Source organism: Bos grunniens, chromosome 2, assembly GCF_055505025.1.
Source record: "Bos grunniens cultivar Pamir isolate PY7600 chromosome 2, Bosgru_T2T1.0, whole genome shotgun sequence".
Classification (NCBI taxonomy): Eukaryota; Metazoa; Chordata; class Mammalia; order Artiodactyla; family Bovidae; genus Bos; species Bos grunniens.
In genome coordinates this window covers 92330225-92354402 of record NC_141166.1, presented here as the reverse complement: position 1 = coordinate 92354402, position 24178 = coordinate 92330225, and the positions used below count along the sequence as shown (strand labels likewise).

Here is a 24178-nt window from a genome sequence, read left to right as displayed (position 1 = left end):
TATGTAGTTTTATTTGGTTATTATATACATATTTTTAAACTTTGGATGTCAGACCCCAGTATATGATGTATTCTGTGAAAGACTAAGAGGTGCAAATGGATGCTATATAATAATCCTTCCAATGTAAAATTTTGTTAACTTTCCTGCAAGAAATTTAAATTTTTAAAGGGATTGGGTCAGGATTGTCTGTTCAAAACCACCATGAATACATTCACTTTTATAATTTCTTTTTCTGAAGAATGGTAGGGAATAAAATATGGGTTATTCTCCCCATCCCCCTATCCTTTTTTTTTTTTTTTAATGGGCAAATAATATGTCTAAAGAAACCCAAGCCTTGACTCTTTCTGCAATGAAATTTCCTTTTTCCTTGTAAAGAACCTGTACAAATCTGACTTCACCAACTGGATGAAAGGGATTGGCTGGTTGCCATTAGAGTCACTGGAGGTAGAGAAGGCAAAGAAAGCAGGAGAGATTCTCAGTGAAAAGAAGTACCGCCAGCACCCCGAGAAGCTGAAGTTCACATACGCCATGGACACAATGGAGCAAGCGCTAAACAAAAGTAACAAACTGATCATGGACAAGGTAAGAACTTACCTGCTGGTCTCAGCCTCAGAACTCCCGCAGTGCTCAAGCTATTGAACCAGCATCACCACTTTGACCTTCATCAGAGTTTTCATCTTTCTGATGATCATGGCCATGGTGGTGGGAGGGGGTAGTCTATAACCTCTCTTGTATCTAGAGAGCTCCAACTTATACTGACCCCAGGCTGACTGTCAACACCATGCTGAATGTGTGATGGAGCCACAAAACTCCATGTAGTGTGTGATTGGGGCAGGAAGGCATTTGTTTCAGTAGAAAGAGGGCTCCCATGTTTGATGGTTTTTTAAACTCATGTGCTCAGTCTCATCAGCCCTTCTTGATGTTTGCTTCATTTTGCAATGTCAAATTGACCCTCTTCTGCCCTGGAACTGTGGGTCTCTCCCTCACATTGTGATAGCATGTTGCAGATTAGTCCTGCTGTATAGTCATATGTGGCCTTTCTTGTTGCAGAGGCTCTACACTGAGAAATGGAACAAAGACAAGACCACTATTCATGTCATGCCTGATACTCCAGACATTTTACTGTCCAGAGTAAACCAGATCACCATGAGTGATGTAAGTAGGTGAACACCAGAAACAAAAATGAGGGGCGGGGAGGCTGAAGGAAGCCAGTATTTGTGGAATATCTGTCTCCCACATGCCAACCACTTTAAAATCAGGATCCCCGTTCTAACCTGACTAACAAGATGCTGGCATTTTTCTACCTCATCACTTAGAAACTGTACAAAGCTGGCTGGGAAGAAGAAAAGAAGAAAGGATATGATCTGAGGCCTGATGCCATCTCAATAAAGGCTGCAAGAGCCTCCAGAGACATTGCCAGTGATGTAAGTGATTCCTCTGGGCTTTATTTAGTATAAAGGAAAAAAGCAAATGAGCCAAGCTTGTGTGTATGCAGGAGCTGCAGTCAGCTCTGTTCAGTGTTGGTGGGACCCCCATCCTTTGTAACACACAAGACACATCCCTTCACCCAGCCCTGCTGCTGCTGCGGCTAAGTCGCTTCAGTCGTGTCCGACTCTGTGCGACCCCATAGACAGCAGCCCACCAGGCTCCCCCATGCCTGGGATTCTCCAGGCAAGAACACTGGAGTGGGTTGCCATTTCCTTCTCCAATGCATGAAAGTGAAAAGTGAAACTGAAGTCACTCAGTTATGTCCGATTCTTGGCAACCCCATGGACTGCAGCACACCAGGCTCCTCCATCCATGGGATTTTCCAGACAAGAGTACTGGAGTGGGGTGCCATTGCCTTCTCCGTCACCCAGCCCAAGGACCCTCTAATCATGTGTTCATTATTTAATGTAAAAGGTAACAAGGTCTTGTTAAAATAATTAAATTGTGCTATGTGCTGTTGCTTCAGTTGTGTCCAACTCTTTGAGACCCCATGGACTATGGCCCTTCAGGCTCCCCTGTTCATGGGATTCTCCAGGCAAGAATACTGGAGTGGGTTGCCATGCCCTCCTCCAGGGGATCTTCCTGACCCAGGGATCGAACCTGCATCTCTTTTATCTGCTGCATTGGCAAGCAGGTTCTTTACCCCTAGTGCCACTTGGGAAGCCCCAAAATAATTCAACTGTTAGTGGGCAATTCTAAGCAAACACTGGGATACGAGCTATACATTTTGCCCAGAAGATTCATTACCAGGCTCTTTCCTGATTGTAGAGAAATGGTGCCTGCAGCCTTTTCCATTGGTTACACAGCTGAGTGGGAAAAGCCTCTTTCTAAGTCTCCCTAAAGCAACTTATTTACACCTCTCTTTGATTAACTCTGAGATGATTCTTTCCCTCATGGACTCAATTCTGGTAAGAAATTTGAAGTAAAGTAGTTTGCTCCCTGGCCCATCCCCAGCAAATCTTCCTTTTCTAAGTTTAGAGTAGCCCTAAACCCATGACTAAGCTAATGGCATCTAGTGAACTATATTTTGTTCTGTTTCCTTCACTATCTCACGTCCATGTTCCTTTTCCATCCACAGTACAAGTACAAGCAAGCCTATGAACAAGCCAAAGGGAGACAAATTGGCTTCCGGAGCCTCGAGGACGACCCCAAGTTGGTGCACTTCATGCAGGTGGCCAAGATGCAGTCAGACCGGGAGTACAAGAAGGCGTATGAGAAATCCAAGACATCCTTCCACACCCCGGTGGACATGCTCAGTGTGGTGGCTGCCAAGAAGTCTCAGGAGGTGGCCACCAATGCCAACTACAGGAACGTGATCCATACCTACAACATGCTTCCTGACGCCATGAGCTTGGAATTGGCCAAAAACATGATGCAAATTCAAAGTGATGTATGTGACAGCCACGTTTGCAGAGCACTTACTTTGAGATAATAGGCAAATCATGAAAGACTCTAAGTAACGACATTTTGAAAATCCAAAAAGAAATTCATATGTAATTTCCCAATAAGATGTTTCATGTTTTACCTTAGACTGAATTTTTTTAAACGCAAAGGAATGAATCTGATCTATTATTGTTGTAAGCATTGCTGGATGTTAGATTCAGGAATAGCAAATGAAATTTGGTTTCAGAAAGGATTTGTTGAAGGAAATACATCTAGCTGAGAAAGCTGGCAGTTTTTGTGGCTTCCATACTTTTTATGGTTCCTGATTAAGGAAGAAGTGAAGCAAAAAGTCAGATAACTTGAGAGCTACTGCCCCTCATTCCCAAACAGCTTTCATTTCTGACTTTGTAATTGCCTGTCTTACTTACTGATGAAATAGGAGATGATGGCTGAAACAGCTATTAGGATAAATGCGAGGAAGGTACAAAGGGTGGAAAACCAAGAATTCAGCTACAGAGGCCCTTGGGTGGCTGGGAGAAATTAAATTATGAACCAAAGGCAGGCCACACCAAGCCCATATTTCTCTTTAGAAATGTAGAAGCTGAGCTATAGATGGAGGGGTACATAAATATCCGAGTGAAAGCAACCATGGTACAGTTATAGAGGGAAATGTCAAAACAGAGGAGGGAAGCAATGAAATTTGCACAAAGTACTGGTGAGGTTTTCTGGCATACCTGAAGCAGTTTAACTGTGGTGGCTGCTCAAAGGCTTATAGCTAAAGATAGGAATGGGGTCCCCTGAGTCATCTATTAGCCAAGGGGACTTGGAGGTTTTTGTATGAGAATTAGTCCAGCATGGTCACTTTTCTTGAGATAGTAGTCACATGGTAGAGTGATCTATTTGGTATTTCTTAGCATTTTTTTCTTTATGAAGGTATTGAGAGAAACAAATCACAAAGATACTACTGCTTGTTTTAAATTTCTCATGCAAAGAAATGTGAAAAAGAAATTTAGGGATATAAGTAGTTGAAGTTGAATAAACTATTGGTTGAAAACTGAAGGGGAACTTACGGAATATTAAATACCTGCTCATGATTCTAGGAAGCTGTGATTTCTTCTCATCCTCAAACTTTTCCTCTTTTGTAGAATCAGTACAAAGCTGACTATGCTGATTTCATGAAAGGCATTGGATGGCTCCCTCTGGGCTCCCTGGAGGCTGAGAAAAACAAGAAAGCCATGGAAATTATCAGTGAAAAGAAGTATCGCCAGCATCCAGACACTTTGAAGTATTCCACCTTGATGGACTCGATGAACATGGTTTTGGCCAAGAATAATGCAAAAATTATGAATGAAGTAAGTCTTTCAATAATGTAGTGTTTGACAGGAATCAGAAATAAGCCAGGAATATCTTACATTTAACCTACAGGTTTTGATAATAGTTTTATAGCATCATAGTTAATGTTTCCTCTAAAAAAGGGTCTTATAGTTAAAGAAAAAGATACAAATTAGTCCTAATAAAGTGCCCTCTTCAAATGTTTAATGAACCACCCTACCCAGTAGACGTAAGTATAGACTTTTTCCATGCATATCTTGAGAATGAGTCCCACTTGTTTAAGGTGAAGTTGAGTAGAAGTTCATGATGCTGACTCAGTAGATTGCGGGGCTGTGTGTCGCAGCCCACCCCTCTTCCTTGCTCTTTGCTGGAATAAAGGAAAACTCCTAGATTACATGGCTGTAGCAGCATTTCTGAGCTAGAAACTTCTCTAGCCAATCCTAAGAGCAATTGCTTTGCACCACTAGTTCCTTGGATCAGTAATGATTCCAGTCTTTAGAAAAGTCTCACTGTAGTTTGACATTATTAGCGATTGGTTGATTTCATGACCAACAATCAAACAAGCACATCACCCTGTTTTGTTTTTACCCTCTTTCCTTGAACACCTGTTTTCAAGTTGCAGATAACAGAATAATTACAGCAGCATTGGTTATATTGTGCAGATCACAACTAGAAATGCCACTGAGTAACCAAAAAGGGGAAAAATAATTTGGACCTAACATGATACAGTTGCAGAAAGTGATGTAGAAAGAGCTGTATTATCCTAAGTCTCCGAGTAAATCCTCTGGAATCTTCTGAGAGAGAAATTTATCAAGAAGATCAGCCTCTTTGAAAGGGACTTGTCAGCACAAGGCACAAATCTCAGTGTCCCTTTTGAGATATAGAATTTAAACTATCACAAACATACATTTATTTTTTAAACACTTTTTCATTTTTCCAATGTTAATGATTATCATTTTAGACTACTGATGCCAAGATGAGAATCATAGAAATAGCAAATGCGCTATAGCACTAAGAAGTATCTTGGTGATCATCAGGTCGAATCCCTTTGTTGCAGGGTTGAGGAAAGTGTGGCCCAGAGAGGCAAGGCACCTCCTTTAGAGACACAGAGCAGGTGAATCACCTGGTCTAGACTAGAGCCAGAACTCTGAGGAATAAGTATTGCTCTTTCCACTAGAATTGCACTGTCTAATACTATAGTCACTAGCCACATGTGATGACAAATCTAAGTCAATTAAATAATAATGATTCAGTTCTACATTTACATTAGTTACATTTCAAGTGATTGATAGCCCTGTGTGGCTAGGAGCTGTCGTGTTGGTTGACACAGACATTTTCATCACTGCATAGTTCTGATTGGTTCTGCTGGTCTTGAACAGAGATCAGAAAATTACTGCTTTCTTAACTAAAGTTTCATTGTAACACAGCCACAGCTCTTCATTTGCATATTGTCTATGGCCACTTTTGCAGTGCAATAGCAGAACTGAGTAGTATATAGCAGAGATTCTGTGACTCGCAAAACCTAACATTATTTACTATTTGACTCTTGACATTTATCAACCCCTGATCTAGGAGAAAACTCTAGAAGATTTGTTTTTATTTTTTAAGTCAATCCTGGCTAAAACAAAGAGCAAACATTTTTCACCTACAAGATTTCCAAAAATTAAAAACTTGTGTGATATACAGTATTGGAAAGAAAGTTAATGTAAACTAGTTTTGCGAGTGTTAATTAAAATTAAAATTCATCCACCCAATACCCTTCAGAAGGCCTCGTGTAAGTGCAAAGATATACATACATACATATATCTGTTAGTATTTTTTGCAGGTTAGGGTCTCCAAAAGGAGATGCTGAGATGGAATTTGGAGTACAGGGCATTTTTTGGGGATCAGTACCCGTGGGAGGCAGACATGGCAAGAGGGGTCCAACTGGGATGCTGGCCTTACAAAGCCTAGGTCAGTGCCACAGAGGACTCTTGAGTGGATACAGCCTGTCAGGAGTGTCCTGTGCTGGGTAAAATGGCCAGGACTTTGTACCTGGACTCTGAAGATCCCTGAATGTGGCCACCAGGGAGATGTGCTCTTGAGTGAGGCAGCAAAACCGTGAAGCAGGTGACAATTTGGAGGCTGTCTGCAAACAGTTGGGGCACCAAGTCCTTCTTTGAATGGGTATCTGGGTGGTACATCTCCAGATCACTGCAAAGATTATGGCATCATTGCTTACTATAGAAGGAAATGAAAACAACAAATTAAATGTCTATCAATGGAGAACTGGTTAAATCAATTAGGTGATACCTCTTCATGGAATACCATGCAGCTCTTTAAATGAATGAAGTTAATTATTTTGAGACAGCTAAAAGATGTCTATCATATAATATTAAGTAAAAAAGCAAGATGTAGAATAATGTATATGACTTCATTTATATTTCAAAAGGACTTTATGTGGACTTTAATATGCCTAGAAAATTCTAAGATGGAAATGCTATATCCAGGCTGTAAAATAGGAAGATGGGACATTTTACTTTCCATTTTACATCCTCTCTACTATCTTGTTTGAGGACATTTTTCTTTTAAACTTTTAAAAAATAAGAGTGAGCTAACAAAAATATATAAAATATTGATATTTGTGTAAAATAATATGTATGTATGGGGCTTCCCTGATAGCTCAGTTGGTAAAGAATCTGCCTGCTGTGCAGGAGACCCTGGTTTGATTCCTGGGTCAGGAAGATCCTCTGGAGAAGGGATAGGCTACCCACTCCAGTATTCTTGGGCTTCCCTTGTCGCTCAGATGGTAAAGAATCCACATGCTTTGTGGGTCCCTTGGTTGATTTGGTCCCTGGGTTGGGAAGATCCCCTGGAGAAGGGAAAGGCTACCTAACTCCAGTATTCTGGCCTAGAGAATTCCATGGACCATATGGTCTATGGGGTCACAGAGAGTCGGACATAACTGAGTGACTGTCACTTTCAATGTGTATGTACTAAATTATTTTAAAAATTTTAAATATTAACTTCCATTGATTTCTTTTTCTTTCTTTTTTTTTTTTTAACTTTCCAGCACCTCTACAAACAAGCATGGGAGGCTGACAAGACCAAAGTCCATATCATGCCTGATATCCCCCAGATTATTCTGGCAAAGGCAAATGCAATTAATATCAGTGATGTAAGTAAGATTCTCCCCTGTTGTCATCTTTCTTTCTTACCCATTTGAACTAGTAAAAACAAAGTAACAGATTAATGTTTTAATTTTGAGAGTGAATGTTTTGAAAATGAGCGGGAATCCACAAATGAGCATCTTTCTCTTTCTCATCTTGCTTTGATAAAAATAGGAATAGGCCTATTGATGGGCCTTGGGTCCAGCAGTTAGGAATTCGAAGGGAGTTGGATTTTGTTCTAGGGGTAGTTACTTTTTATCAAACTAGGAGAATTAAAGAGAATGGCTTTAGAGCCCAGGATAAGAGATAAAGAGTGAATCCCAGGACTTTCTTAGAGAGTCCTTCTACCAAGCTTTTGGAATGTTTCTAAAGAGGGAGTATTGGGAAAAGTTAAATGGAGAGGGAAGAACATTTTGAAGAATTTAGGTCAAGCCCCATGAGGAATGTGCAACACGTACTGTTGCACATTCTGCATAGGGGTTTTATTTCACCTCCTTTCTCATCCTAACCAGTTGCTAGGAAACCCTCAAATCCTACCAGGTGTTTTTTCTTTTGTTTGTTTGAATTACATAGGGATTTGGGATAGTTGACTTCTTTTTGGATTGTAGAATCCATACAATTATATACATTAAAATGTCCATTGCAAAACAGTGAACGTATTTTGATGTAAGAGCACGGCTTATTTGTTTTCTTCTCTTGACTCTTATTTGACAAAATGCATCAATAAATATAGTGGACTTTCACATTTCTAACTTCAGTGCCAGTTTAGTCTTTGAAAATAAATTAAGATTTTCCTATTTAGAAGAAAACTGTTTCCTTTGCTTCTCTTTCCAGAAACTCTACAAACTTTCTTTGGAAGAGGCTAAAAAGAAAGGCTATGATCTCAGAACTGATGCAATTCCTATCAAAGCTGCCAAGGCCTCAAGAGATATTGCAAGTGATGTACGTCTAAGGAAAGCAGTCACCTGACTGGGGGTTTCTTTTCTACCAAAATAATAAGGGCTGAGTTCTAAAAACACTGAATGAGTAAAACATGAGGGAAAAAAAAAAAAAGCATGCCTGCTAACAGTAGCCCCATTATGTTCTATGAACATGTCTTAACCTTGCTCTCGTGTTTTTTTGGATATTTCAAAAAAATAGAATGCCAGTCACATTATGACCACCTAGATGTCAGCTCCCTGACTCATGAGATCTGGGTGAATTTACTTTGGTCTCCCTCACCGAGACCGTGGCCTGTAGAAATCCAAAGCCATTCACTAAGTCTTTAATGAAGACTCGAGTTATCCTTGCCTACTGCCTCTTAGACTGTCTTCCTAACAGGATGTCTCAGAAAGGGCTGTGCTGGGGGTGCTGATCTTTTGTTCTCATGATAGCTGATTATCAAATAATTAGGAATTTTGCAAGCCCATTGTTAAACTATTGACCGCTTGATAACAGCTGTGATGGGAGTGTTTACACCAGAGAAATTGGCAAACATTATAAATTGGGGCTTTCCCCCAACCCCAGAGAGCTGGTGTGCTTATCTACCATTGCCATAACACGTCATCTCAATGAGACTCACTTCTTTCATTTGTTTGTTTCAATAAGAAATCCACTCACAGTGAACATTAATGATTTGGGGGAAGTGGGAGGAGTGCATTCAGAGCGCTCTTTCCTTAGCCATCCCCCAGGCATACTGTCTCTTTGCTCCACCTTCTCTGCTCTTCATCTTTTCTTCCTCTCCATCCCTACCCTACTCCTTCGTTGTCCCAAGAACTCCATATTCTTCTCCCTCTATTGTGCTGGAGTCATTTGGCTCTCCCAAATTGTAACCCCTAACTTGCACACCTGAACCCACAAGAGATGGGCTGAATATGAAGCTTTCCATGTATCAGGATCTCCCCACTATAGAGGGAAGGTGGTGATAAATAGCAAAATTTCTTCCCCATTACACCAGTATGGAGAATCTGGAAAAGAACTCCACAAATATAAAGCTACCCTGAAAGTATACTGTGTGTCTCATAACTAAGCCTATTATCAGTGTAAGACTGGCTGGATGATTTCTTGGGGCAACATTAAACTGCTTGGAGCAATCTGCTTTTTTTCTTTTATTGTTTGCTGTACTCTTATTACCTACTACAGGTCCCTTTTAACAACAGCATAAAAGCAGAAATCAGTGTGGTGTATCATCAAAAGATCAAGGTTCTAATCCTTAGGGACCTTAGCAAGTCATTCATCCCTCTGGGTCTCAGTTTACTCATCTATAAAATGGGGGCAGTAAGAATAACTTGCCGTCTACCTCACAATATATAGTTGTATCAGGTTACATAAATAAATGTGAAAAACGTATTCTCTGAACTACAGAATTCTATACAAGTATCATTTTTTATGAAATAGCAGAACATTGACACTAGAATGATATCTGGTCAAGGGAATTGCTCTGAATAAATATTAACATTTTCTTCACAGTATAAATACAAACACAGTTATGAAAAGGAGAGGGGGAAGATGGTTGGTTTCCGCAGTCTTGAGGATGATCCCAAATTAGTTCATTCCATGCAAGTGGCCAAAATGCAATCTGACCGGGAGTACAAGAAAAACTATGAGAAGACCAAGACCAGCTACCACACCCCTGCCGACATGCTCAGTGTCACGGCCGCCAAGGATGCCCAAGCCAATATCACCAATACCAACTACAAGCACCTGATTCACAAGTATATTCTCCTCCCTGATGCCATGAACATCCAGCTGTCCAAGAATATGAATCGCATACAGAGTGATGTAAGTGATCTTCTTTCTGGGTGATGATTGTGTTCCTAGCATGAGAAGGGAGATTACAGGCTCCTATGCCACATTCTTGTGTCTGAATTGATAAAGTAAATGTGCTTCCTCTGTTTATAGAATGAATATAAGCAGGACTACAATGAATGGTACAAAGGGCTTGGCTGGAGTCCAGCTGGTTCCCTAGAAGTGGAAAAGGCCAAGAAAGCAACTGAATATGCCAGTGACCAGAAATACCGCCAGCATCCTAGCAACTTCCAGTTTACAAAGCTGAATGACTCCATGGACATGGTGCTTGCTAAGCAGAATGCCCATACCATGAACAAGGTAAACTGAACAGCCAAGCTTCCCCGCAGCTCCCAGCCAGGCGGGGCTAACAGCCCCTGGTTCTTGTTTGGGAAATTTTAATTTGGACTCATCACTTCTATGCAGTGGCAAACAGTACCAGCACACTCCCCTACACCATTTTTTTCTGCTCCTTACCTCTTATTTTTATTTCCCTTGCCCTTCTAATTGAGTTAGAAATAATTCTTTCTTTTAAATTATTTTTTAAGTCTGATTTTATTTTTGGTGTCTTTCCTGAATTATATATTACTTTAGTTACTACATTAATTTGACCTAATTCAAATTGAGTGCATTCAAATGTCTTGTTATTTTTTTTAATTTCTTGTTTGACCTAAAAAGTTATTCCAATTTTAAATGTATTTTTTTTAACTTTCTAGTATTTATACACCGTTGATTGGAACAAAGATAAAACGAAGATTCACGTGATGCCAGATACGCCAGATATTTTACAAGCCAAACAAAATCAAACCATGTACAGTCAGGTAAAATATGTAATTAAACATATTAAATGATGTCATGGTATATAATTGATGTAAATTCTGAAGCTATGGAAATGAATGCGTCAAAGTGGTTAATAGAGGGATGTTGCAGTTCATGGTGGTTAGAAGCAAGTGAACGGCTGTGATTATATATTCATTCCATGGAGGTAGCTACTGTGCCTCTTTTGTTTATCTCAGTACTAATTGTGTTTGGCACAGTGTAGAAAATCAATAAATCTCAAGTTATTGAAAGAAAAATGCACCAAATAGACCTGGTATGAGCTTTGACTTTCCCATTTATGAGTTGTGTAATACTGGGTTTAAGCCTTAGTTTGTTCATTCCCAAAACTGGTACCTTTAAAGTGCCTATGACATTGAATTGCTATGAGCACCAAATGGGGAATTCCATGCACAGCTCTCATCACAGCTCCTGGCACACAGTAAGCACTGGATGGCCTTCAGTTGTGTTTATTACTGTCCAGTTTAAACATACGTGCATCAATTCAATGAATTTGAGTCAAAAAGATGAACTTATTCTTTGCACCTTACAAAAGGCATTTTGTTTTCTATTACTTTTATCATTTAGATAATTAAAATTTTGTTACCTGACCTTTTTAAAATCAATTACTTTAATACCTATATTCAAATTAGTAGGCCTAGACTGTACTTAATGGTAGAGGAAATCTACCTAACATACCTGATATGAACACATTGTGTCTGAGTGAAAAAAGCCGTACTCAACTATACTATTAATGCCAAGGTAGTGGGGAGCGAGTCTCAGAGGCAAAAAAAAAAAAAAAAAAAAGTCGAAGCCAGATCACTTGATGCTAAGTCATTGCTCTGTTAAACAGCTTATATTCCTTTTTATCCATATCTTTAGAGATAAGATAGATGATGTTAGAATCTGATGTCCACTCTTTAGGTAAACTTCTGTTCAATAATCCTTTGTGGTTTTAATATACACTGAATAATGGTAAATATTTTCTTTAATTTTCAGAAACTCTATAAACTTGGATGGGAAGAAGCTTTGAAAAAAGGCTATGATCTCCCAGTTGATGCAATTTCTGTGCAGGCAGCCAAAGCTTCCAGAGACATCGTTAGTGATGTAAGTATTTTTTGACTTATGTGAGGATATATTGATGTCTGAATCTAGTACTTTAATGAGCTGGTAATGATTTTTACAGATAGTCCTCACCTTTCAAAATGTAATGCAATCTCCTTCATCTTCTCCTACCCTCTTCACTTATCCCAATCCACTCTTCTTTCTCACTGATTGAATATCAAAAAAGGGGCTTCCTGAATAGAGACTGAGCCAGAGAACCTATAAGACACATTACACTAAGTCGTGATGCTTCTACACATTACAAAAGAACCAAAAACTTTGTTTTCCCGCTTGCCTGCAAATAATTTTCCTATTTGTCTATTTTAGACAAACTCAAAGTGCCAGACAATACGTAACCTCAACAACCTGATGATTTTTCTTTGCACATATTTAAAACTCACTGTCAGTTCTTTTTATTTAGGCCATCCTTGCTTTTACATAATTCTAATAAATTGGCTCAGGGTGTAGAAAATACAGGAAGTGGCAGGAATTTAGATATAAGATACAGAGGACTTAACTTTCCCCTGAATATCTGGTTGAAAGACCATAAAACAAAGACATTTGCTCTTCAAGGCAACTTTTTTTTTTTTCTGACTGCATGCAGCTTGTGGACTCTTAGTTCTCCCACCAGGGATTGAGCCCCGGCCATGGCAATGATAGCTCCAGGTCCTAACCACTGGCCTGCCAGGGAACCGCCAAGGCAACTTCTAATTATGATTGGAAAGGGTAGTAAATTTGGTGAAAAACTGGATACAGTTCCTATTGGTCAATTAAATTTTTATAAATATTCAATTTAGAGATTCTGCAAACTCAAACATATCACTTTGTTAACCCCAAAAATTAAACACCAAAAATTTGAAGAATTTCAGCTATAGAGAATAAATTACCAGAATTTTGTCCCAGCGTCTTAATCAAAATCTTTAAATCAAAGCAAAACAAGGATTTGATTTGGAGAGAAAGCATGTCTAAAAACAATCTGACAATAAATTCTAAGAATATAAGGGAAATTTCTCTCTAACTCAGTTAATCTGTGGCACTCCAGAAGTGTTGGGAAATTAATTAGATGATGTGTTATTACCCCCACTCTGCCTTGCAGGTCAATGTCTCATTAAAATGAATCGATGTGATGGTGAACCTAAAGCAGTAGTAATGTCTTAATGGTCCTCAGAAAGTAAACTCATTTTCATTTAATGTTAGAATTCCCTATGAGGTAAAAATAGTTTAGCAAATTAAGACATTGCATCAATACGTTCCTAAGAAACAACATTTATTTTCATGTAAGTCTGTTAGGATTTTTTAAAATCTTACCCTAAAATTGAATTACCTTTAAATGAATTTCCCACCATTGTAGAGATTATTATCTCCTCTCAGTTTCAAATGATTCTTGTATCTATGCCACCTAAAGAAATTAGAGCTATTTTTATCAATACTAAATAAGTTAGAATCACAGAATTTACAGTTAGAAGATAACGATGTTTATTTAATCTCCCACTCAACATCATTCTCTCCTTTCTAATAGGTCTTCTCTCTATTCCAATAGGTCTCTGGATATTTACAAATATAAGAATTTTTGTGTCTTTCAGGGCAGTTTGTTTCTTTGCTGGATCATTTCTAATTGCCATTACGTATTTCCTTATTTCAAACTTAAACATGTTACTGGTCAGCCTTAGATGTGTGTTCTAGAACTCCATAGAGTAGCATATTTCCCTTTTCACCTGATATCCCTTCAAACATTTCAAATTTATTATTTATTCTCCTTTGGTTTTAGCTTTGTACATCCTTAAATCATTCTACTTGTGATGTGTTCTGTATTTTCAAAACCCCTTTCAAAATAGAGTACCTTAAAACTTGGTGTTGTGTTCCTGTTTCAGGTTAGGCCAAGCAAATGAATTTCTGATTTGCCTTTATTTGTACTCCTACAGAATCTCTTACAGAAATCTACTTTTTAAAAAGCAATTTTGTCATATTGCACAAATTGAACTGATGGTCCACATAAATTCCTGAGCATTTTTAATTAAGACATAACCACAAAGCTGGGTATCAAGAGAGAGTAGAACCTACTTTTGTAAAGTATAATGTGTGTTCAGCATCTGGCATCAAGTAAATGCTATTATCCAATTATTATTATTACTCTTGTCATTGTCACCAACAATAATGCAGTTTTTCCCAATTGAATCTAAATATTGGGTTTCACTATTTCTTACATTTATGCACTGCATTTTGACCTGTCTTGGCAGTATGTTGAGATCTTGTGGAATTTTGTTCTATTCTAACATATTTGGCAGTTTTTATGAGCACAGACGAATGAATCTGAACAAGACAAGTTTATATGACACAATTATATGGTGAACCACTAAAAAACCCTGCAGTTTAATAAATTAATCTACACTATTAGGCCTGCTCATCAAGTCCTGAATCTTCCCAATTATTTTTTGCAACTTAGCCATACTTTTCCCATTATTCCTATAAGCATTATCAAATGCTACCCTAGAGTCAGCATACATAATGTCCAGCACATTCCAACATATATTTCTGCCTCTAGTTGAATTTAATTTTTCATCATAACCTGTCCTGATACTCAGCTACATTATGTCTTTTTAGAAGCCTCTACTTAAGCTTTCACATTTCTTTTTTTTTTCCTTGTTTTTAAGTTTAAATTTGTTTATTTTTAATTGAAGGATAATTGCTTTACAATATTGTATTGGTTTCTGCCATATATGAGCATGAATCAACCTGTTTTCACATTTCTTACTAAGTTAAATGAAATTCTCGTTTCAGTTTTGGAAACATGCAAACAAAGAAAACAGAGTTTAACTTGTGTTTATGTTAATAAGAGAACTGTTTCCCCTGATTTCAGTTTAAATACAAACAAGGCTACCGCAAGCAAATTGGCCACCATATTGGATTCCGGAGTCTGCAAGATGATCCAAAGCTTGTGTTGTCCATGAATGTAGCCAAAATGCAAAGTGAAAGAGAATACAAGAAGGACTTTGAGAAGTGGAAAACCAAGTTCAGCAGCCCCGTGGACATGTTGGGAGTGGTACTGGCCAAAAAATGTCAGGCCTTGGTCAGTGATGTGGACTACAAAAACTACCTGCATGGGTGGACATGTCTGCCTGATCAGAATGATGTGATCCATGCTAAAAAAGCTTATGACCTACAGAGTGAGGTCAGTTTCTACTAAATCTCATAGTATATGTGTATAGTACTTCATATCTCATATGAGTGATCATTTAATCATTAAGAGACAGAAACTACATAGACAAATTATTATTGAATGTCTAAAACATACCTTTTTTTGTAATGCATATAATTGTTTGAGTCAAGGGTCCGGATGAGGATGGAATTTTGATGGCATGCTTTGTATTTTCACAGAATTTGTATAAGTCTGACCTTGAGTGGCTGAAAGGCATAGGATGGAGTCCCTTGGGTTCTTTGGAGGCAGAAAAGAACAAACGGGCTTCAGAAATCATCAGTGAGAAGAAATATCGCCAGCCTCCGGATAGAAACAAGTTCACCAGCATTCCTGACGCCATGGACATAGTTCTGGCAAAGACAAATGCCAAAAATAGGAGTGATGTGAGTACCTCTTCGGAGATAAAAGAAACTATACTGCCTGATACCCAGTAGGTGCTCAACAGTATTTGCTAAATAAATTAGTAGGATAACACAGCATCACATGACACAGCATCATTTTTTTATTTCGTTATTTCATTTGAATTATCAGTTACCCTATAGTGGATCTTGTAAAAATGACTTAGTATCAATTTTTGTCACCCAGAGCTTGCTTGCTTATTTATCCAAAGCATAACAAGAACATATTTCTTTATTTGAAATGTGTGCATTGAAGACCCAGATGTGTGCATTAAAGACTCAGATGTACAGTGTATTAGAGGGAGATATTCTGAGTACCTTACACAGGCACAGGGGAAATGTCATAAAGGATGTATTTTCTTTCAAGTGATTATAATACACTTCACTTAGCTGAATCACAATAGATTATATATATTTATTTATATTTGTATTTATGTATATTCCATTTCCTTCTTATATCCTTCTCCAGCACTGATTCCAGTGTCTGGCATAATAATAGGTGCTCAGTAAGTATTTATTGAATAAAATAAATGAAAGATGTGTAGATTAATTCTATGCAAAGAAGGGAAAGATTACTCTACCTTCCTCAGTTAGAAGCATAACCCTGAAAATTACAGAGCATTGAATTATGTGCACTAAGATTTTGGAGCTAAGAACATTTAAATAGATTTATAGTAATAACTCTTTGAGCCTTAGAAAGATCTAAATATATATAACATTTTATATATTTTACATATATGTTTTTATAGAATATATGTAAGCCCTTAATTAGCATATGGTAAGCATTTTGATAGTTTCCCAGGATGGCTCAGTGATAAAGAATTGTCTGCCAGTGCAGGAGACGCAGGTTCCATCTCTGTGTTGGAAAGATACCCTGGAGATGGAAATGGCAACCCACTCCAGTATTCTTGCCCGGAGAATTCATGGACAGAGGAGCCTGGCGGGCTACAGTCCATGGGGTCACAAAAGAGTTGGATACAACTTAGCAACTAAAAAACAACAACAACACAACAAAAGCAGTTTATAAACTGTGGCTCCTCTCTGCCTAATCACCCCCTCACAGACGTCTTGCAGTTTTGATATCCAGAATTTATAGTAACTGCTGACCTGTCAGTTTTATTAGGAATGTTCATGTTCCCATTTTTTTTTTTTTTGTTTCTTACATGATATTTTATATGTTTCAATGTCATTTTTATGGTAGCAATTTGAATCCATCAGATGACTAATAAAGCAACAAATTCCTACAAATTATTTCCCCCTTTAGAAAAGCTTCTTGTTTCTCCATGAAACAGGGCTGTGTATAAAGTTCTGAACTAATATGGTGGCCAATAGAAAAAGCCTGCATCATGAAACCTATCAACGCAAAGTCTCAGGATAGACCTCCTGTGCAGCGTGCCCCTGTTACAGGAGACTGATCTCTAGGCCTCAGGAAAGGGCCACTGGGGTCCTGGAGCCTGCTGTCTCTCCTTTTGAATAGGCCAGTTCATCTATCTCAGTGTAAACAAACATTCTTAGCATTTTCTGTTTTCCGTGAGGTGAAAGTGACACATGGCATTGAAATGGTCCAGCTCAGTGGTTCTCAACCAGGGACAGTTTCGACCCACAGCGGGCATTTGGCAACACCCGTAACTTGTCATAACTTGAGGGAGGCATGCTACTGGAATCTAGTGGATGGAAGTCAGGACAGCTCCCCCACAACAACAACAACTCCGGTAAACACCAATAGTTCTGAGGCTGAGAAATTCTGATCTTTCTCAATCATAAAGGTTAGTCCAGGATAAAGGTATAAGAAAATTCAGAAGCCTTGTTTTGTTGTAGTCCTGAAGGTCTTTGGGTTACAAGGACCATAGTAAGCATGTCAGGAAGGAGAAGGGGGCCAGCCCCTCACACCCCACACTGCACACCTCAAAGGGAAATTGACAAGTCCAAGGAACCAATGAGACTTTAAAGTTTTTTATATTGAAATAATTTGAGCATGCAGAAAAGTTGAACTTAGTACACATAATTTATATGTGCATGTATATACATATATATATGTATATCTTCACCCATATTCACCAATTAGCATTTTGTCACATTTGCCTTTTTTCTCTTTCCCCCTGCCCCATCTCTTTCTTTCCTACATGTGTATGTTTTGTGTGTGTGTGTGTGTTGTTTCCTGATACTGCTCTACCCCTAAATACTCCAGTGCATTTCCTGAAAATAAGAACATTCTCTTACATAACCACAGTGCAATGATCAAAATCAGAAAAGTAGTGTTAAAATAACACTAGTGTACAGAATTTACTCAATTTTACCACAAGCATCCTTTATAGAAAGAGAAAAAATTTTTTTGATCCAGGATCCAACCCAAGACCACACATTGAATTTATTTGTCATGTCTTTAGTCTATTTTAATCTGAACTAATTCCTCACTTCTTTGCCTTAAGAGTCCTTGATATTCATGAAGCGCGCAGGCCAGTTGTTGTACAGAACCTCTGTAAATTTGGGTTTATGTACTGTTTCCTCATGATTAGACTCAGGTTCTGTAGTTTTGGCAGGATAGCATATGTTGCATCCTCCTCTACACAGCATGGCAGGAGGCACATGATATCAATCTATCCTATTACTGATCATTTTAGCTTTGATTGCTTGGGTGAAATGGTGTCGTGAGGTTTCTCCACTGTCTAGTTACTATTTTAACCTTTGTAATTGATAAGTAACTTGTGGGAAGACTCTCTGACAATGTAAGCACACTATTTTTCATCAGACTTTTACCCTGTAGTTTTAATAAACCAATGAGATTTTTGTTTGGGTCTCTTTGTTTTCTGTTGAAGAAAGAGAATGACCCTGGGACATACAAGAGACTTTGATGAATCTCATACAAAATCATTTGGGGGAATCCTAATCCCCTCAAATAATTATGAGGTATAACTGTATGATAAACCACATAGGAAATGAGACTCCCTAATATCTAGACATACCCCGAATATGTCATTTTTCCAGAAGATAAGATGTGTGCATGCTCAACTGTGTCTGACTCCTTTGCAACCCCATAAACTGTAGCCCACCAGGCTCCCTTGTCCTTGGGATTCTCCAGGCAAGAATACTGGAGCGGGTTGCCATTTCCTCCTCCAAAGGATCTTCCCAACTCAGGGATTGAACCTGCATCTCCTGCATTGGCAGGTGGATTCTTTACCACTGAGCCCCTGGGAAACCAGAAGATAAAGGCTGTCTCCTAATTAAATCCTGGGGGAGATTGTTTTAATCCCAAAAGGTGGAGAACTGCTGCTCTGTTTGATGATGCTGGTAAAGGTTTTAACTACTTGGGCTGATTTCTTACAGGCAGGGTTAGTTGCAACTTTGAAAAGGCAATCCATAATTATATTTTGAAAGGCAACTGTGTCTCATAAGTCATGAAATGCTATACCTATTTTCTGCTTATGCTACTATAATGCTTAATTTAGATGAATTAGTAACACTATTTGAAATTAACTATGTCACTAATCTAAGAGCACCACTGAAAAACCCTTTTATCTCATTTTAGATACTTTACAGAGAAGCTTGGGATAAGGACAAGACTCAAATTCACATCATGCCAGATACACCTGACATTATTCTGGCTAAAGCAAACTTAATCAACACAAGTGACGTAAGTTTCCAATGAAACACGTATTTTCAGATAGCTCCTTTTGATTGCTTCTGAGGCAATGAATTTATTTGGAAGCTATTTTGAATACTTGAATCATTTTAACTAACAAACTTCATATGACTTAGCATCCTCATTTAATGGCTTTTAGCTTGAACATCCCAATAACTGGCATTTTCTCTGTTGGATGGAGTTGGAGGGATGTGCTCTCTGTTCCTTGTGGTTCATTATTACACACGTTGTCATATTGTAATGGTCTGTATAGCTCTTCCCTGTATGGACAGAAGCTTCGTGTGGGGCAGAGACAAATCATATTGGATCTACAGTGCTTAGCCACTATAGTGCCTGACACACATGCAATTCAATAAAATTTAGATGAGCATAAAAAACTCATGCAGGGTAATTTTATTTTTATTTTTATACTCATAGTATAACCTCCTGAAATTTATAGATGTAAAAATTAATATTTTAACAATAAATTCTAATATGAAGACCTTAGCTTAAATAAGATACTGAAGTAATACCACAAAGGACTAAAACATAAAAACAAGTCCAAGGTCAATAGGTACTTTAAACAATCTGGTTTCTGAATGAAGTGCATTAAATTATATTCTCATTTAATTATGTAACAAATCTGAAGAAAGAAATTATTTCACTTAAACTTTTAAAATTTGATATTTAAACTTTCCTAAAAAAAAAAAAACTTACATTGTAAAAATTATGAAGTGCTTTGTTTCTTGCCTAAAAATGTGGATCCTACTTTTGGACAGCCCTATATGGTGAAATAGACTCTAGTGTGAGATGGCAAAGACATTGCTCATTTCTAACAAAAACTTCTGGTGAAAGAGTCAAAGTTAATTGGAAAACAGCACCTTGATGATATTTCATTTATCTACCAATTTATTCTGTCTCATTCTCATAAATATTTGGGAACAGCTGACATTTAACTTTGTTGGTCTAAGTAATTGAAGAGCTTTAGAGTTTAAAACAAGATTATTAGCAATCAATGGGCACAATTTCTAGTACATTTGAGTATTCTAGAGCTCAGAAGCTATTCTCAGGAACTCTTAAAATATTTAGCACACATTGGATTCATTATGCTGCAGATGTTAATGGGAAACAGTTTTTTTCAAAGTGATTTTCATTTCTTAACAGAAATTCTACCGAATGGGTTATGAGGAGTTGAGGAAAAAAGGTTACGATCTTCCTGTTGATGCCATACCAATCAAAGCAGCTAAAGCATCCCGGGAAATTGCCAGTGAAGTAAGACTTTATCCCTTGTTTGTACTGATTAGATTGCAATTTTCACTTCAAAAAAGTCTCAGTTTAATTTTAAATTGAATAGACTCTTCCAAGTGACAAATTAAAAATAGTGAAATGATCCCAGGGACGCAGCATGGGACAAGGATAAACTCAAGGGTGTATTTATTATGTATGGAATCTGTAGCCGGATTTAGCCTTTAATTTTTCCTATCCAAAAAAAAAAGCACTTAAATCTGTGGCTATCTAGCCTTATGAAAATATTTGGAGTTACTGTGCTTTGTAATTCACCACAAAGGTAGTAACATAAGTTAATCTTCAAAAGACGAAGATATGTGTTTTTTTTTTCCCCTCCTTTAGTACAAGTACAAGGAAGGTTTTCGCATGCAGCTTGGCCACCACATTGGAGCCAGAAACATTAAGGATGACCCCAAGATGATGTGGTCCATGCACGTGGCCAAAATCCAGAGTGACCGGGAGTACAAGAAGGACTTTGAGAAGTGGAAGACCAAGTTCAGCAGCCCAGTGGACATGCTGGGAGTGGTGCTGGCCAAGAAGTGCCAGACCTTGGTCAGTGACATAGACTACAAGAACTACCTGCACCAGTGGACGTGCCTGCCCGACCAGAGCGATGTCATCCATGCTCGGCGGGCCTACGACCTCCAGAGTGATGTGAGTCTAAGTTTTTCTTTTGGCCAAAAGAAACCATGTCTGCTTTCCTAAGTGTCAAAGTTCCCTCCAAACGAAGGGAGTTGACTTTACACATCTGAATTCTACTTCCTGGACTAACGTTCACACTCCATCCAGTCACACAAATACTGGGAGCATCATTAATTTCACAAAAGAAAACACCAGCGAAGCACCCATTGCTTTGGTAGAAACCTCCAGATTACTGATCTAGTAGAATTTTGATGTTCTGTGTTCTTCTGTTTAAAATGTCTTTCAAAAATCTGTTTCTAATGTGAATATTTTGTGGATTCCCAAGAAATACCAAAATTTTAAAATTTCCCATAGAATTCAAGCATTGAAATGTATAATGTAGTATTTTATAATATAAAACAAAATTTTATATCTTTAGGGGACTATCATTATACTTCTGTTTAATGGTCTATCACTTAAAATTTCAGAATTTGTACAAGTCCGACCTTCAGTGGCTCAGAGGCATTGGCTGGTTACCTAGTGGTTCTCTTGAGGATGAGAAGAACAAGAGAGCTTCCCAGATTTTGAGTGACCACGTTTACCGTCAGCACCCAGATCAATTCAAGTTTTCCAGCCTTATGGACTCTATCCCGATGGTTTTGGCAAAAAACAATGCTATTACCATGAACCATGTAAGTCCTTTCCTTAACTTGAGGTGGCTGTTAATTTTTGTATGTGTGTGTAAACACTGAAATCTGTTTCTATAAAAGAAAAATTACATTCGGTTCTTTTGCTTGGCCTTAAAGTGGTTTTTAAGTGGGCTTCCCTGGTAGCTCAGATGGTAGAGAATCTGCCTGCAATGCATGAGTCCCTGGTTCAGTCCCTGAGTTGGGAAGATCCCCTGGAGAAGGGAATGGCAACCCACTCCAGTATTCTTGCCTGGAGAATTTCATGGACAGAGGAGCCTGGCAGGCCACAGTCCATGGACTCACAAAGAGTTGAACATGACTGAGCAACTAACACTTTCACTTTCAAAGTGGTTTTAAAGTAAGTATTGCGCTTCTTATTGATGTGACATCTAGACCCAAAGGTGTCACAAGTACTGACTCACAGAGCAGACTCTTTACTCTCATTAAGAACTAGATTCGTTACTGACCTGAGCTACTCACACCTGTTTTTATTTCAGCGCCTCTATACAGAAGCTTGGGATAAAGATAAAACCACTGTCCACATTATGCCAGACACTCCTGAAGTGTTACTAGCTAAACAAAACCAAATAAATTACAGTGAGGTAAGCAATGTGTTCGTGCTGCATGATAATATTTTTTCTTACACTGTACTTTATAGATCAGACTTACAAAGATTTATGTCTTTTTTCAGAAACTCTATAAACTTGGCCTAGATGAAGCCAAGAGAAAAGGCTATGATATGCGGATAGATGCCATTCCTATCAGGGCAGCCAAGGCCTCCAGAGACATTGCAAGTGAAGTAAGTGCACCTGCAGAGTTCTTTGCTCAGCTTTGGTTTCTCTCGAGGATATGTAGCAAAGCAAGTGAGCTGTGAGGTTAAGGTTTTAGCTAATGGTGTCTTGTAAGTAAATAGTTTAAAATAATGGTAATGAAGCTCTCAACATAAAGGCTAACTTCTAGCTATGGTTGAATCCATAGCAACATGCATTTCAAAATAATGTCCATTCCCTGCTGAACCAAAGGATTGGCTGCTTTACTATAGCTCAGACAGCCTTTTGACTTTGTGACATGATGTATGGAGCTTCTCTGGTGGCTCAGTGGTAAAGAATTTGCCTGCCAAGGCAGGAGATGCAGGAAACTCAGGTTTGATCCCTGGGTCAGGAAGAGTCCCCCAAAGAAGACATGGCAACCCACTCCAGTATTCATGCCTGGGAAATCCCATGGACAGAGGAGCCTGGCGGGCTGCAGTCCATGGGGTTGCAAAGAGTCAGACATGACTTAGCAACTACGCATCAGCAACAAACAATGTGACATATGTGCAGTTGAACTCATCATAGGATCCCTTCCAAACCCAGCCATTTCCCGTGAACCAGTAAACCTGAAGGAATGGAACACATTAATCTGTTTATAGTCCAACCATTCCCGTGAATTGTATGTTTATCCCTGCATCCTGTAATTGGCTGTGGATATTTATTTACTTTAAAGATGGATTTGCTTACATTTCTACAAATGTTTATCTTTCTATTTCTATTGTCTGTGAAGTCAAAAGCATATTTTCCCTTTATATCCAAAATATGGGAAGTAGCTGTCATACTTTTTAAAAAAATGTTCAACTGTCAGAGAAGGATTAAAAGTATTATAATACAATATAATGGAATACCTGCTGCCATTAAAAATCATGTTTGTAGGGAATATATGGGCTTGCCTGATGGCTCAAGCAGTAAAGAATCTGCCTACAATGCAGGAGACACAGGAGATATGGGTTCGATTGCTGGGACAGGAAGATGCCCTGAAGGAGGAAATGGCTGACTACTCCAGTATTCTTTCCTGGAAAATCTCATGGACTGAGGAGCCTGGTAGTCTACAGTACATGGGGTCACAAAGGGTCAGACACACACAAGGGAACATATAATGACATAGGAAAATGCTTAAATAATAACTGAAATGAGCAGACACAAACCCATCTACAGTATGACCCCATTCTAATTTTATTAATATACTCTCTTACATGTACACACCTCCCCACAAAAAGTCATTTTCATCAGCAGTTATCACCAAATGGCAGAATGTCATAATTTCTGTTTTCTTTTTTGTATACATATATACAAGCTTTATTTTCTCAATGGTTTATAAGATGCAGATGCACATATTATTTATATATTCAGGAGTGGTGGTTTAGTGACTAAGTCATGTTGGACTCTTGTGACCCCATGGACTGTAGCCTGCCAGGCTCATCTGTCCATGGAGTTTTCCAGGCAAGAAATATTCAGGCGGAAAGCATTTTTAACGAATAGGAAAATCTGAGCCTATTAATCTTTGTATCTTGTACT

The 24178-nt window shown here is 38.4% G+C and overlaps 1 protein-coding gene across 45 annotated transcripts in view; it reads left to right on the top strand.

The window, feature by feature from the left end:
• Positions 1 to 24178, top strand: part of NEB (nebulin) — a 220940-nt gene that overhangs the window by 59403 nt on the left and 137359 nt on the right. For all 45 annotated transcript variants that reach the window (XM_086353306.1, XM_086353298.1, XM_086353272.1 and 42 more), the window contains exons 42-60: positions 376 to 582; positions 1051 to 1155; positions 1317 to 1424; positions 2567 to 2878; positions 4017 to 4223; positions 7256 to 7360; positions 8187 to 8294; positions 9801 to 10112; positions 10233 to 10439; positions 10835 to 10939; positions 11934 to 12041; positions 14896 to 15207; positions 15414 to 15617; positions 19159 to 19263; positions 20416 to 20523; positions 20881 to 21192; positions 21648 to 21851; positions 22346 to 22450; positions 22540 to 22647. In XM_086353306.1, coding sequence (XP_086209432.1) covers positions 376 to 582; positions 1051 to 1155; positions 1317 to 1424; positions 2567 to 2878; positions 4017 to 4223; positions 7256 to 7360; positions 8187 to 8294; positions 9801 to 10112; positions 10233 to 10439; positions 10835 to 10939; positions 11934 to 12041; positions 14896 to 15207; positions 15414 to 15617; positions 19159 to 19263; positions 20416 to 20523; positions 20881 to 21192; positions 21648 to 21851; positions 22346 to 22450; positions 22540 to 22647 — 3342 coding nt within the window. The remainder of the gene's footprint in view (positions 1 to 375; positions 583 to 1050; positions 1156 to 1316; positions 1425 to 2566; positions 2879 to 4016; positions 4224 to 7255; positions 7361 to 8186; positions 8295 to 9800; positions 10113 to 10232; positions 10440 to 10834; positions 10940 to 11933; positions 12042 to 14895; positions 15208 to 15413; positions 15618 to 19158; positions 19264 to 20415; positions 20524 to 20880; positions 21193 to 21647; positions 21852 to 22345; positions 22451 to 22539; positions 22648 to 24178) is intronic.